The 14,258-nt window shown below is 38.1% G+C and overlaps 1 protein-coding gene across 2 annotated transcripts in view; it reads right to left on the reverse strand.

The window, feature by feature from the left end:
• Window positions 1-13,959, reverse strand: part of LOC107672684 (coiled-coil domain-containing protein 85A-like) — a 31,554-nt gene extending 17,595 nt beyond the window's left edge. For both annotated transcript variants that reach the window (XM_016465991.1, XM_016465989.1), the window contains exons 1-3: window positions 13,318-13,959; window positions 11,448-12,447; window positions 1,295-1,352 (exon numbers count right to left, since the gene is read on the reverse strand). In XM_016465991.1, the coding sequence (XP_016321477.1) occupies window positions 1,295-1,352; window positions 11,448-12,447; window positions 13,318-13,554 (1,295 nt within the window). In that variant the 5' untranslated portion in view covers window positions 13,555-13,959. The remainder of the gene's footprint in view (window positions 1-1,294; window positions 1,353-11,447; window positions 12,448-13,317) is intronic.
• Window positions 13,960-14,258: the final 299 nt, after the last annotated feature.

The raw sequence follows: 14,258 nt of genomic DNA on the forward strand, positions 1-14,258 counted from the left end.
CAATAGTTTACCTTACTTAGATTTAGTTAGTTATCTTTACTTAGTTGTTATACTTACTAGGTTTTATTAAGTTACAGCTACTTTCAAGGCAAATAAAACAATTTACTTACTGTTTTGAGTGACACTTACTTAAAATATTCAAGTAGCCACAAAGGAACCAATGACAGTAATAAACCAGTGAGAGGCAGCAGTGCACTAATATGTTGCTAATGTGCAACATAAAAACAGAAGAAAAGAAAACGAGTCTTAATAGACTTTTCACCCATTTCCTCAATGTCTGCAGTTATCTTTCACTAGTTGCATTCACTCGTCATCAGTCATCATGAATGTTGAATTTTCAATACAACTGAAATATTTGAGAGAACATCACATAAGCTGACTTCATATTCAATTGATGTTGATTTTCCTAAAATGTTTTTTTTTTTAATTCACCATTATAGTGATTAGCGTTCCCTTTGGTTGGGCACTTTGAACTTGGTTTATGTTACTATAATTTCTTTCCTGTTAATGTAGTAATGCATTATGAAGTCAAAGTTATTTGATTTCAAAGGAAGAAAAGTAATAAATAGGGTGCGTTTAGAAAGTGATCTATCTTCTAATTAAAGCATTAGTGCATTTATTGTGTGTTTATTAAAGAACTTTATCAAATTTCATTTTTCATAAATACCATGAGATGCTTTTATTTGGGTTTATATAATCCTTAAATACACTGTAAAAAAAATTCCGTAAAACATGCTTTTTTTAAGTAAGCCCAACTAATTAGATTTTACAGTATACTTCAAATTACACTTTTGATGCAAATATTTACATTTTTCATCTGATATTTTATTTTGTTTCAGATTTATTTCAATTAACAACAATAGAATTTTAGTTTTAGATAACAATAACATTGGCTCAAATAAATTGTGATAGTATCATCACAGTTAATTCTAATAGTTTTGACTTTAGTCTGCTGCTAAACTAAATTCAATACTCTAAGCAGCACAAAAAATACATACAATGCACAGATTTTTGGTAGGCTAGTTTAATCACTTAGCACTTCTTTCTATTGTTTTCATTGATAATTTGAATGCATTCTATTTACAATTGTCATTTTGCCAGATTTATTGAAAATCTGCACTTAATGTATTGTTGCGATGCATCAGCAAAGTATACAATGCTGCCTTAGATGTTGGTCAAAATAAGGTTTCTTATAAAGCAGCATAATTTAGCTGCCTACTGTTTTGGAATAGCCTTCACATCAGGAGCAGACCAGTGATGCCTACAAATGCTGTCTATGTAGGGCAGAACTCACCTGTCCCAGAGCTTCACATTCCTGCAGTTGTTGCTGCAACATCCTGCTGATATCAAAGCTGTGAAGATAAAAAAGATTTTTGTGAAGATTTTGTGCACAGCAGTCAGATCTGGACGAACAAAGCCCATTAATTTTCTCCATCGAGAAATACATTTTTAATGATATTATGTAAATCAGCTAAAAGCTCAGAGATTGTTAAGCAATGATATATGATTCTGTAGCCACGCTGTTAACATGAAATATATATATATATATATATCAGTTGAACAGTTTTACATCGTACCTGCATTTTTGGAGCAGTTACATAATTCGCTCATCAAAGACTTCTATACATATTCAGTTTTCATAAGCCTACTTTTTTGCTATCAATCAGAGGTTGTAATATCATGATTTGTCTTGGAGTTGGTTGGGGTTTTTTCATAACTTTTTATTTAAAAAGAAAATCCCTACCCTCTTAAAAAAATATAGGTTCCAATTTTTTGTTTTTTTCAGCAGTGCCATTAAAGAACCATTTTGGGTCCCCAAAGAAAGTTTCAGTGAACAGTTCTTAATAAAACCATTTTTTCCCTAGTGTGAAGAACTTTTTAATAATCTGAAGAACCTTCTTTCCATTATAAAGACTGCTTTGCTCAATGGAAAGGTTCCATGGATGTTTAAGATTCTTCATGGAACCATAGATGCCAATGTTTGTAAAAGTGTATTAAGAAAATGACGGGTAAAAAATACTTCTGGAACGAAGGCCACTGAAATAGTGGGGGATCGCTGTTGTCCTTGAGATGAATTATAGCTGCTCATTGTCATAATACAGTCCTCAACAGTAGACACGGGATGTAAAGCATTTGGATTTTGTCTTTTCCAACAGAGATGTTGGTAAATTTCGATGTGGTTTGTGCACATTGACATTGAGGGTGCGGTCTGTAGGAAATAAGAGGCTTCCGACATAATTTGTTGCTCTCACAGCACCTGAGCAGTTATTTTCTCTTTTTAAGGTTTAGTTGCACACTGGAGACCACAGGAAAACCCTCTTGTTTACCTGCTTTACTGAGCTTGGCAACAACATTTTCTCCTGCATGTCTGCCCAGACTAAACCAACTGTGAACTTGTCTGCTTTTCCCATATGCCACCCCATCAAACACACACACATGCAAGCAGACATAGTGACAGTCCTTTGGGCTGAGAAACCTCATGCTGCGAAGGGTGTAATCTACCAGAGTAAAACATATGGTAAGATACTATTCACAGTGTCACAGACTGCTCTGACACAACAAGCAGTATACAAGCGAACCTTTCATTGGCAAGCTAATCGGAGGTTAGCCAGCTTTTCCTGCACTCTAACCATTCAAAGTCATTCGATATTCATTCAGATAGAGTGATGGCACATCCATTCTGACTGAGCTCGCCTCCATTAAGCCGGCATCAATAGTGCTCTATGTTTCATTCACCGCTTCTGTTTTTTTCATCTCGTTATCATATTTGCTTCAGGCATGTTCACGCAGTCAGCCATTAAAGATTCATGCCAGTCTGTGGACTTCTAAGAAACACTTTCGGAGGCTTTAGCAGACATCCTGGCCGGTTTATCCGCCAACATTCACAACGTGAAAGCAGATAAAGCACAGGAACAACCGGGAACGCAAACCAAAACTGATGTCCTGGAGAGAGATAGGCACTGTGCTTTGATCAAACAGCAGATAATAAGAACGACAAAGAGGTTTAGGACTCTGATGAAGGATAAGGATCCAATCAATATTTGGTGATGAAACAAATCAAAAGGATTCCCAGTATCACAAAATCAAGATTGAGATTTCCCTCTACTGAAGCACATTATTAACAATCATTATACTAGGCTTTACATTATATTAATACCCTAAGCATGCGTTTACCTCTTGAGCTTGAATATTGAAACTGCATTGTGTGGGCTTTTATAATGTCACTGCACTTCTTGGCTGGTAGCTTATAACGTTCAATTTGCCCTGAGAGCTCATGGTCAGATATTTATACCATGTGGGGCGACTCAGATCTGTCAGAGTCTTGAGAGAGGCAGCGCGGAGGTCAAGATGTGTGATTTCATATTTGTACAAGTTCAAAACTTTAGTCAAGATGAATATCTCTTTCACATTCTCCCATCTCTATAACAGACACACACAAACACAACACTACCACAAATGCAGACAGACTTACAGATTTCCATCATCGTAAAACAGGGATTATGGGAGAATGTCCTATATTTTTAGAGCTCATGGGAACGCTTAAGCTCTGACAGCGGGAGGGGGATCACAAAATTCACTTTTCGCTGAGAAGAGCAGCTACTTGCTCTCCTCACAATTGTTTAGAATTCATTAAAATAAAACAGTTATAAATAGATGCAGACATCATAAGGTACATTTTCACATTAACTACACACTTTTTTTTAACAAATTATTGTTTTGGTCACTGCTGTCACACAAGGACATCTGCCTGCATCATATTTGTAGTGTAATTTCATTATTCAAAGTCATAATTCCAAGTACTTTCATAAATACTTGCCTATAAAAACACAGATATTGTAGTTCATCATTTTCACACATCTGCACTCCTAATGATCATAGTTGGAGATTCTGCATGTACTTATAAAAATACAGCTTAGCCTTGCTCCATATGTTAGCCTTGGGCTCTGTTCACACTGCAGAGGAAATATAAGTTATATGCAGCCAGATCTGATTTTTTTCAGTCACTTTTGCACCATTTTGAGACTTTAGCAATAGATGTAACAAAAATGCATAAAAAATGACAAAGTGTGTGCCGTACGCTTTAATTTCTTGTTGCAATATAACAACTGTGCAGGAAAAAAATAAATCTGTGAAATTGGACTGAGGTTAACCAAAATCTAATTTCTGATATTTTTTCTGCCAGTCTGAACAAGGCCTTAGACTCTGTAAACAGCACACAAAAAAAAACTATTCAGCACCCATGCAAAAAAATAGGCAATTGGAAATTCTCTCTGAATGTTAATTATTTTGTCTGTTCAGGTTTGCTTACGTTAAAACAGCTGAAATTGCTTACAGAACATTTAAACACACTAATGTCATTCTGTATCATCCAAAAATACCCACAATGCTCCTGACAAGGTATGCAAACTGAAGGTTATTGCCTAATGAAGCTCACTGTACATTCATGCATCTCATGACTGTTTTAAACCATATCCCTTCAGACAGAGTCACGTTCAGTTCAGCCTGCTGCTGGCTCCACTATAGTGCAGATTTTGTTGTCTTAATCAAACGCATAACGTATTATTTTCAAATTTAACACAAAAAGAACTGGATTTTGCTGTGTGCTACTGCTGAAATACATGGAAACATGATCTAAATATTTCACGTTCTCACTGCAATATTGTAGGTGGCGTGTTTGGGAAACCTGTCAGAAAACAGTTGTTTTTGCAGTTACATTTAGTAATGCTAGTAGTGCAAAAACACATGTGGTGATAGAGATGCAAAGTAGAGTTTTTTTTGTTTGTTTGTGAGACGCACGATCCTCACACATGACCCAGCAAAAATTATCTGAGCCTGTCGTGATGATTCACTAGGGGCCCGTGACTAAGAGCTCACTGTAATATTCTTTCCCAGGGAAATAAAAATACTCAAATATGGTGCACAGGAGAATTATAGGACGTTTTCTCACTTGACAGATCCTGTTTTTGTTCACTTCATCTGCTTAAACCGGACCACTGCTGAAATGTAAGCCTATTACTCTCTATAGCATTTTTGTGCATCAGTTAAACACTGCTAAAGAAGACAAGGAGGCCACATATATCATTCAATACATTTCACATGCGAGTCAGTTCCTTTTTTAGTCTTTTCCCCTTTTTATTTAAAATATTATTTTCATATTTTTGCCACTTATATTTGTAAATTATATTGTACAAAGTTGATTTGTTATTGCCTAATTATTTTTATATTTTTATAACTGAAGTCAATGGGGTCAACTGAAATGAAAATAAAATAAAATGCAACCTTTAATAACAATTTGTTAGAGTATAAACTGTACATAAAATTAAATTAATTTTAACCTACTAAAATAAAATAAATAAAATAAAAATAAAATGTAAACTATTCTAAACTTAACTAAAAAATGAATAAAATAAAATGTAAACACTAAAATTATGTAACCTTTATGTAATTATACAATAGTTTATTAAAGAGTTTAAACTTTCCTAAAATTTTAACAAAATAAAATAACAAAAAACTAAAATGTAACCTTCACTATACAATCATTTTGTAAACTTCGCTAAAAATAAAATATAAAAAAATAAAATAATAAAATAAAATAAAAAACTAAAATATAACTTCCGCTATACAATAATTTGTTAAAGGGTGTCAGTTTATCTAACATAAATAAAATTAGATTTAAAAAAATAAAATGCAACCTTCATTATACAATAATTCATTAAAGGGTGTAAACTTTACTAAAATAAAATAAAATTAGATAAAAAACAAAAACCTAAAATGTAACCTTCACTATACAATAATTTGTTAAAGGTGCCATAGAATGGAAAACTGTATTTACCTTGGCATAGTTGAATAATAAAAGTTCTGTACATGGAAATGGCATACCGTGAGCCTCCAACACCATTGTTTCCTCCTTCTTATGTAAATCTCGTGCATGCAAAAGACCACTGAAAAATAGGCGAATCAGAACATAACACCGACTGTGACGTTACAGTCGGTATCACTAATAGTTGCGCCCCCAACATTTGCATATACCCGCCCATGTTCTATGCCAGCCGCCAGCCGAACCTGCACAGCCGAATTATCAGAAGTTCTGCAGGTAAGTACATAAGATTTCACTTACCACATAAACAGGTAAGGAGAGATGACGAATGATGATGGCGAATGATTTACAGATCCTGATCACCACTGACAAGCATCTGATCTTGTAAAATGTATGTTAAGTACTGCCGCTGTAGTTTACACCGATAACGTTCAGATTGCAAATCTCGAAAGTGAAAGTAAAACGCAATCGTGCATTCGAAAGCAGTTTCAGTGCCCTGCATATTAATAGCAGCTCCCTAATGCCCGCATTTTATATACAGTATAATTACCCAATGATATAACTGTTTTCCCTGTGTTTCCTTCCTGCTGTGTGAGCTACTGAAATGAGCCGCACTGTGAAACAGCCAATCAGAGCAGAGCTCATCATTATTAAGGTAAATAACAGGCCATTTCATTCTAGGGACAAATCCTAGGGTTGTAAATGGACATGTAAAACCGTTTCTGGAGATTTTTTGCCCTTACCTAAGCCACATACCTTCTATGTAGATATCAGAGAACAATTTAAAATATTGTATCAATGCATTCTATGGCACCTTTAAAGGGTGTAAACTAAAATAAAATAAAATAAAATAAAATAAAATTGAGCAAGGGCTTGAGTTTTTACCTGATTATTCAGCAGGACACCTGTAAGACTGTGTTAGAGGAAGTGGGGGAAAGGTCTTTGGTCTACTGTATGTGTGGAGATAAACATTGAGAAAACCGTCCGCTTCAGGGCTAAATTTAGAGCTGGAGTCAGAGGGGGGTATTTCCCAAGGTCACAGAGAAGCACACACAACACAGCGTTCACGCTCACACTAACACACACCCACACACACACACACACGGCAATTGAGATACAGGTCTGCCTAAACCACAGGCTTCCCTGGGGACTGGAGAGTTTGAGTCTGAAGAGGTCTTACTTCTGTATTGTCAGGAAATGGCTTTTTTTCCAGGAGTTGTGTAATGGCACCTTTGTCTCTTCTTTAAAAGCCTCGCTCTTATGTGGCATTAGGAAGGTCTCAGATTTTCCATGGTTTAAACTGAAGTGAAAGTAGCTGAGAAAGAAATCTCACATGCATAAGAGTTTCAAGAGTTTTGAAGCAAAAAGCTTAGATGAGCATGCTGAACATGTAATTTAACAGGCTAAAAAACATGATCATTTCACTGAGTTTATAAGAGAAGTAGTGATGCCAGCTTCAAAGACAAATCAGAATCAGTTCATGATACTGATTTGGTTCATGAGCTCACTGACTTACTATTAATCAGTGAATAATATCAATTCAAATTTACTTCCCAATCACACAATGCTATTGTATGGCTTCAGAGTCACATGGACTACTTTTATGATGCTTAGTGTCCATTAGAAGTTTGAAAGCTCATTGCAGTTTGATGGAAAAGATTGACTGTATTATTAAAAATGTCTTTTATGTTCCACAGAAGAAACAGGAGATACGGGTTTAGCATGACATGTTGGTGAGTAAATGATGACAGAACTTTCATTTTTGGGTGAACTGCTCCTTTAACCTTGCTCTGTAAAAAAACACTCTGGTCTTCCCATCTGCTCATAGTGCGGGGTCAGCAAAAAAAGAAAATAATACAAATCTGAGCCAAGAGAAACAAAGAATAGAGCACCCATTTTTCTCTACCTATAAAACAATGCCCTCATTTTTAATGTTCAGACTTTTCAAGACACGTTTTCTTCAGCATAAAGCTGGATATTGACAGATGTTGTCAGCTCAGTGTAGCCACATATACTGTACTGCCTGCATGAAAACAGCTTTCATGTGAAATCTAAAACCAGCAGCCAAATTTCCGGCATGAGCTGACAGCATTAGCTACTGTACAACGTGATTCCCATGCAAAGTCCAAATAAAGCCGCCCTGCACCTTAACCAGAAAAAAAAGCTAGCAGCATGATGGCATAAAGATTAGTTTAGAGGAGGTCAAGAGGTGCTTGTTTTCATGCAGGATTTCGGCGAAAAATGCAGAGGGATTGTCTTGTGACGCTGTTATTTAGATGCTCATTTATCTGAACTTTGTTGGCTGAAGTCACCGTGATGTTTATAATCATGTGATTTGGCTTTCTGAATAAGAGCCACATGCTAAGAATGCAGAAAAATAATAATTCTCTGAAAACCTCTTACAGGATTATCCAGATTATACATCTACGCACAAGTTTAATTCCCACAACAAATACTGCGTTTATGATTTGTAGCGACTGCACACACTGCAACACACTCCATTTGAATGGATTTTTTTCATAGCTACACAATGCGATGTCAATGCGATAATGACTTCCATCATGCCGGTCTGCAAATAGACAACTAAAGCTCTTATGTCACGAATTGTGATATAATCCTGGTTAAACTGTGATATAACTTCAAAATTCTGTTTAAATTCACTACAGCTGAGTGAACAAAATAAATAAATAATATTGGCTGTCTGGGCACTGTGACTGCAACAGTAAATGCTGACAATGCTGATTCTCTATAAAAATGGTCACTGACAGGCACATCAACAAATACAGATGTAAGAACAATATCCTTGTTATCTAGGCAATAAACACAAATGCTAAAGTAAACTGGTTAATTTTAAAGGGATGGTTCATTCAAAAATGAAAAGTCTGTTATTCACCCTCATGTCATTTTTACAGTCTTTTACCATTAAATTCACTGTCATTTTTTACAAGTGTACATTGGACCCCTTTGACTTTTAGAGTATGGACAAAAAAACACATGTATCTTCTTTTGTGTTCTACAGAAGATTTAAAACGAAATGAGGGTGAGAAAATGTTTATAGATTTAAATTTTTGGATTGTACACCCCTTTAAAACCTAATACTTTACACACACTCTATTAGTTCCTCAACACTGCAAAGCATTTCAGATCAGCATTTGGGTCGTTCAGGGGAAGATATGGATGATCTGGAAGTGTACAGGGTTAGTGGATGTGCAGTTTTCCCTTTGGGACCAACACCAGAACAGGCTGTGACAGTGACAAATGTCTACAGCAGTATTACAGACACGTAGGACAATGCTGAAACCACAGCATCCAACAACAACAGTCATCTTGTTAGCAATTACCTTTTATTGTTAGTGCTTAGCTGAAAGCCATTCTTGAGGTTCTTTGCCATTTGTAAAGCTAATATCTTTCAACAGCTATTATTTATTTCATTTCGACCGTGTCAAGTGAGAGAATGTTATTTCAAGAAGGTGCCACCTTAAACGTAACAAATAAATCTTATCTGAAAAGATGAGGGAGGCTAATTCAACCGCCAAGAGTCCGCTAAAGAAGTTCTTCTGTATTTTGAGTTATTTAAAATGAGGACATCAATCTGATCTTTCTTGGTTCTTATTTCATCTTAAGGGGGCATTTCCTGAAGCTAATGAATGCAAAGTGAGTCACATCTTTCACCTTGAGGTGAGTGTTTTATGGGCGGTGTGAACTATAGGCTACTCAGCATGTTCTCCTGTAGAAATCGTTATCTGCAGCTGAAGGATATGCACATAGCTGCCTAGTTCCTTTGATTTGCAGCATTTCTCATAAACAAAGTAATGCGTGTTCATGTGTGTTCATTTAAAAGCATGGGATTTTGTACAGTCAGCACATCTTTTATCTCATGAGCTAACAATTTTGTAAAGAACTTATGTAAAGCAGCAAAAAGACAAAACTTGAGTTGTGTTTGAATATGCCAATATACTTCCCTACTATATAGTGTGCAAAAATAAAAATAAAAATGTGAGATTTAATGGACATTTTACTATCCCATGAGGCCATGGGAGAGGAGCTGTGAATGGCAGTGAAGTGATGTAACTGATGCGTTAGGTCACATGACATAGCCAATATGGCAGATATAGCATACTGCACACATATAGAACATACTTTTTTAACAGATGCAAAGAACATTCTTCACCAAATGTAGTACCTACTCAGACAGTATGCGACTTTAAATGCAGTGTTTGATTTATCATTCAGCTTTTTTAGAATTGTACCTTTAGCCTATATATATTATTTCTGTGTAAGCTGAGGTGTTTGTCTCAGTTACAAAAAAGTACCATTGCATTAGCATGATCTTTGTGATGCTTTTTGCTAATGCTAATCCTATGGTTTTTAGGACATAAACCATGGTAATTCCATGGTATTCTCTAAAGGCCTTTGAGTACCCTACCATAAATTTTTGTACTATGGGGCTATATGTCTTTGTAACTTTGCACAGAAATTTGCATGTCATAAATCAGGCAAAATAGGACAATGTCTGAAAGGGAAAGTCTAACACAGTGTCCAGTTGCTTAGTTTTGATTCTCAGTGATACCAAGCATAGGTCTGGTTTCTCTGGAGGAATTATTAACTGTTTCAAGGTGGATGACCCAATCGTGAGTAACTTCAGCAGAGTCCATGGCAATCTGACTGTGGGTGGCAGGCTAGTCTGAAGGAAACTGCAAAGACCTTGACAACAGCAACATGTGACAAAAAAAGGGTTTGGTTGATTTCACGTGTCTTACGCTGCCTTCATGTGCTATCTGAGTTATTGCAAATACGAGTTACCTAGTCAGAAATTGGACCTAAATGCACAACTGGGAAACTCATAGATTTTGATATCCAAGTTTCAAGTTAGCGGGCCATAAACTCCATGGCGGAGGAGAGAACCAACCTTTCTCTTGCCATTACAGTCATGCATATTTATGTATATAAATAACCATTTGATGCATGTTGTATGTATTTTACACAGTGAAAGTAGCATTTATTGGACCATCGATTGCAAGATCAGGGGCTGTCCAACCGTGCATCTAGAGGTCGGATGTACTGCAGGGTTTAGATCCAACCTGTCCAAACACACTCTCCCGGATGTGTCTAGAAATTTTGATTAGCTGTTTTTGCCTGTTTTGGAGGTGAACACAAGACAGTGCCAGGAACAGGATTGGACACCCCTGATCTAGATAGTGTTTATATTGTTGCCAACAAATAGGATGCAATATTTTATTCAAAGTCTGTTGGATACTGACTAAACATCTTGTATGTAATTTGGCTTTAATAAGATTTCTCCAAGAAATAGGCAAGAATGAACTTGCCATCCTCCATGATTCCTATTTTTTCTGACAACAAAGCATTTGAATGTGACAAACTCGTAATTACAACTTCAGAAGTGGGAAGTAGGACATAAGAACGTGCATAAGAATGTGCACAGTTTTTGATCAGACCCCTTAATGTTCTGTTTCTCATTTTACCATTTATCAGATCATATATTTGACTTATTAGCTAATACTAAACTGGTGACAGTGGGATAAAAATACAGCAAGGATAAATATTTCTCAGGCATAAAATCATACCTTCAGTGTTTTCATATATGTGTCATTTTGCAAGTCAGACCCACCATTCATGCCATTGTAAAGACTCCGATGGTGTGGCGACAGCTCGTCTCCTGCCAGTCTCCGCAGTGACGTCTCTCTACCAGGGCTGCTAAACTTCCCATGTTCAGGGCTCATGCTGTACTGGTGCCTCAACATCTCAGGACTACTTCCTCCCAGCTTGCTTTTGTCATGGTGGAGCTCTAACGTTCCTAGCAGCACGTGTCTAGCTTCTGGACTCCCAGGCCCACTGCCTAAGCTGCCCCTGTGCCTCTGGATGTAGAGCTCAGGACTCATGGGCTGTCCTGGAGCCAGATGGTGCTTTGGATGAGTCTCTGGACTCCGGTGGCCCAGGGATCGACCGTACTTTTCTGGACTCAGCCCTCTAATCAATCGATGGTCAGGCACAGATATGGAACCACAGCGTGGTCGGCAGGGCTGGGGCAGTACGAAGGGATACTCCAGGCTGGTGCTTCTGTGCCGGACAGGAGGGTCAGGGCTGGAGATCTCACCCCGATCTCCTTCCCCTCTTTTCCCAGGACGAGACTTCTGGATCTCCGGGCTTTTATTCCCAGTTCCTCCACTAGACGGCGGCTGTGGCTGCTTGTGGTGTGGATGTTCAGAGCTGTCGGCACTTCCTGTGCTAGAAGTGCTGCTTCCGTCCCCCACGTCCCGCATCAAGCCAGGTACCAGAAGCCCACTCTGGCTGTCAATGGAATTGCGACATCCAATGGACCCCGTCCCACCTTGGCCTCCATCCCCTCCGCTGCCTCCTTTCTCCTCATCTATCAGCAGACAAAGTTCCCTAAGCTCCAGGTTCTCCCGAATGACCTCCTCCTGCTTGTGCTCCAGTTCTGTTAGCTTCTGAAGGTACAGTGCCACCTCCTTACGCATAACGCTGGCACTGAAGCGACCCAGACGCTGCCATTCACGTGACACTCGCTTACCCTTTTGCCGGTCATCATCCAGGAAACAGCACAGGTCTCGCAGTTCCCGATTGTCGTCCTGCAGCTTCTGGTTTACCTCCTTCATCACGATAGAGAACAGACAAAAAAATTGTGTTTAGCATTTTAAATGTTGCTATTCAAGGACAAAGAATAAAAGACATGGACATTCTGAGGCCACACAAACTATATGACATTTCTTTGATTTCATAATTCATTATGAGACTAGAGTTTAAAGTTTTGAAATGGGTTGATCAAGCCGAGCTCTCATGTATTTCTGTCATTCATCTAAGATAGAACCGTCTAAAGGTATGATCTTCTTATAGGTGTCAAACATCTATCTGTCATTCAATTAACTGATTCAACTAATCACTGACATACGTGAAAACCAATTGCATATGGCATCAATGATACCAAACTTCGCATAACATATGACGACTGAGATTAAAGAGCTTCAATATATTTGCAGTGAATGTCAACCAAGCTATTGCATTGCTTCAAAAGACTTATATAGTGCAAGTGTCATATGGATTTTTTTTTAATCTGGAAACAAAATTAAAATATTTATGTATTTTTTTACAATCTGTTCCTATAAAGGGTACATTGTGCATTTTTACATAATTGTTTTATTTATATGCAACATTCATGGTTAAAAATTGGAAAATGCTCATATTCAAACACAACAGGTGTTTAACATTACAGTTCAAATATCAAAAATATGATTCCTGACTGGTATGAACAACAAATCTAAGAATTGCTTATATAAGTGCGTTTTGTAAAGTTTTTTTCTTTCATAAGCTTTTCGTTTTAATCAGAAGATAAGCATATATACAGCAAGACATTATTCAAGGCGTTATTCCCATACAGGAAGAATGATGTGCACCTAAGTGCTTCTGGCGCATCCTCAGAGAGCGCAGGTGTGCTCCAGACACCCATGATCCCATCTGCTCACCTTCAGCCCCCGGATCTCATTCAGATGCAGCAGGAGGCTGCGGTTCACCTCCCGAATCAGATTACTGTGATCCAGAATGGCGCTCATTTTATCGGCTTCAGATTTTCGGAGCCGCTGCACCAGCTCCTCTTTGCTCCATTGGAGGAGCTCTTCATCCGTAAGGTTGGAGATGTCTTCTGCTGGACTTTCTGGCGCCTTGGATCCAGGCTGTGCTTGTAGAGATTGCGCTTTCTCCATCAGAAGAGGCGAGCTGCTGCTGTGATACCAGGTGCTGATAAAATATTAATGAGGCAGGCAGCATCCGCTGTGTTAGGAGGAGTCAGGGAGACAGAGGACGCATCGTGGAGTGATGCCCGTATCCGATGCCCTTAGAGTGGGAGTCGTCTCGACTTTTCCCAAAGCAACAGCTGATGCAGCTGACGAGTAGAAGGAAGGGCGGCATACAGAACAAGTCCGCCCAGATTATTCAGCATCAACTCCCATAGTTCTTGTAAATTTGGAAAAGTGACGGTAATGGTTAGCCGGTGAGATATGGGTGGTTTCAAGCGGCCCGATGCGCTCGCCTCCGTCCGCCTCTGCGTGCTCCAGCATCCTCATGGAGATGGAGGAGGAGAGACAGCAGCCAGCATCCTCAGACAGAGCTCCGGAGAAATGAGCGTGACTGCAGACTGAGTAAATCTCTCTCTCTCTCTCTCTCTCTCTCTCTCTCTCTCTCTCTGTGCTTGTGTGTCGTGCATGTTTGTGTGTGAGTTGCCAAGAGCTGATGCTGTTCAGAAAGCATTTAAATTTGTATCGAGCGCCGTCTATGAACACATTGAGGTACTACAGATGAATAGGCTAACATTTTTCCTTCTGTTGAAACAATGTGTCAGACATTGACGGTAAAGTATTTATGTAATTAGGGTATAATGTAGGCCATTCACTGTATACATATACGTTTG

The sequence above is a fragment of the Sinocyclocheilus anshuiensis genome, unplaced genomic scaffold, assembly GCF_001515605.1.
Source record: "Sinocyclocheilus anshuiensis isolate Anshui unplaced genomic scaffold, SAMN03320099.WGS_v1.1 scaffold1346, whole genome shotgun sequence".
NCBI lineage: Eukaryota > Metazoa > Chordata > Actinopteri > Cypriniformes > Cyprinidae > Sinocyclocheilus > Sinocyclocheilus anshuiensis.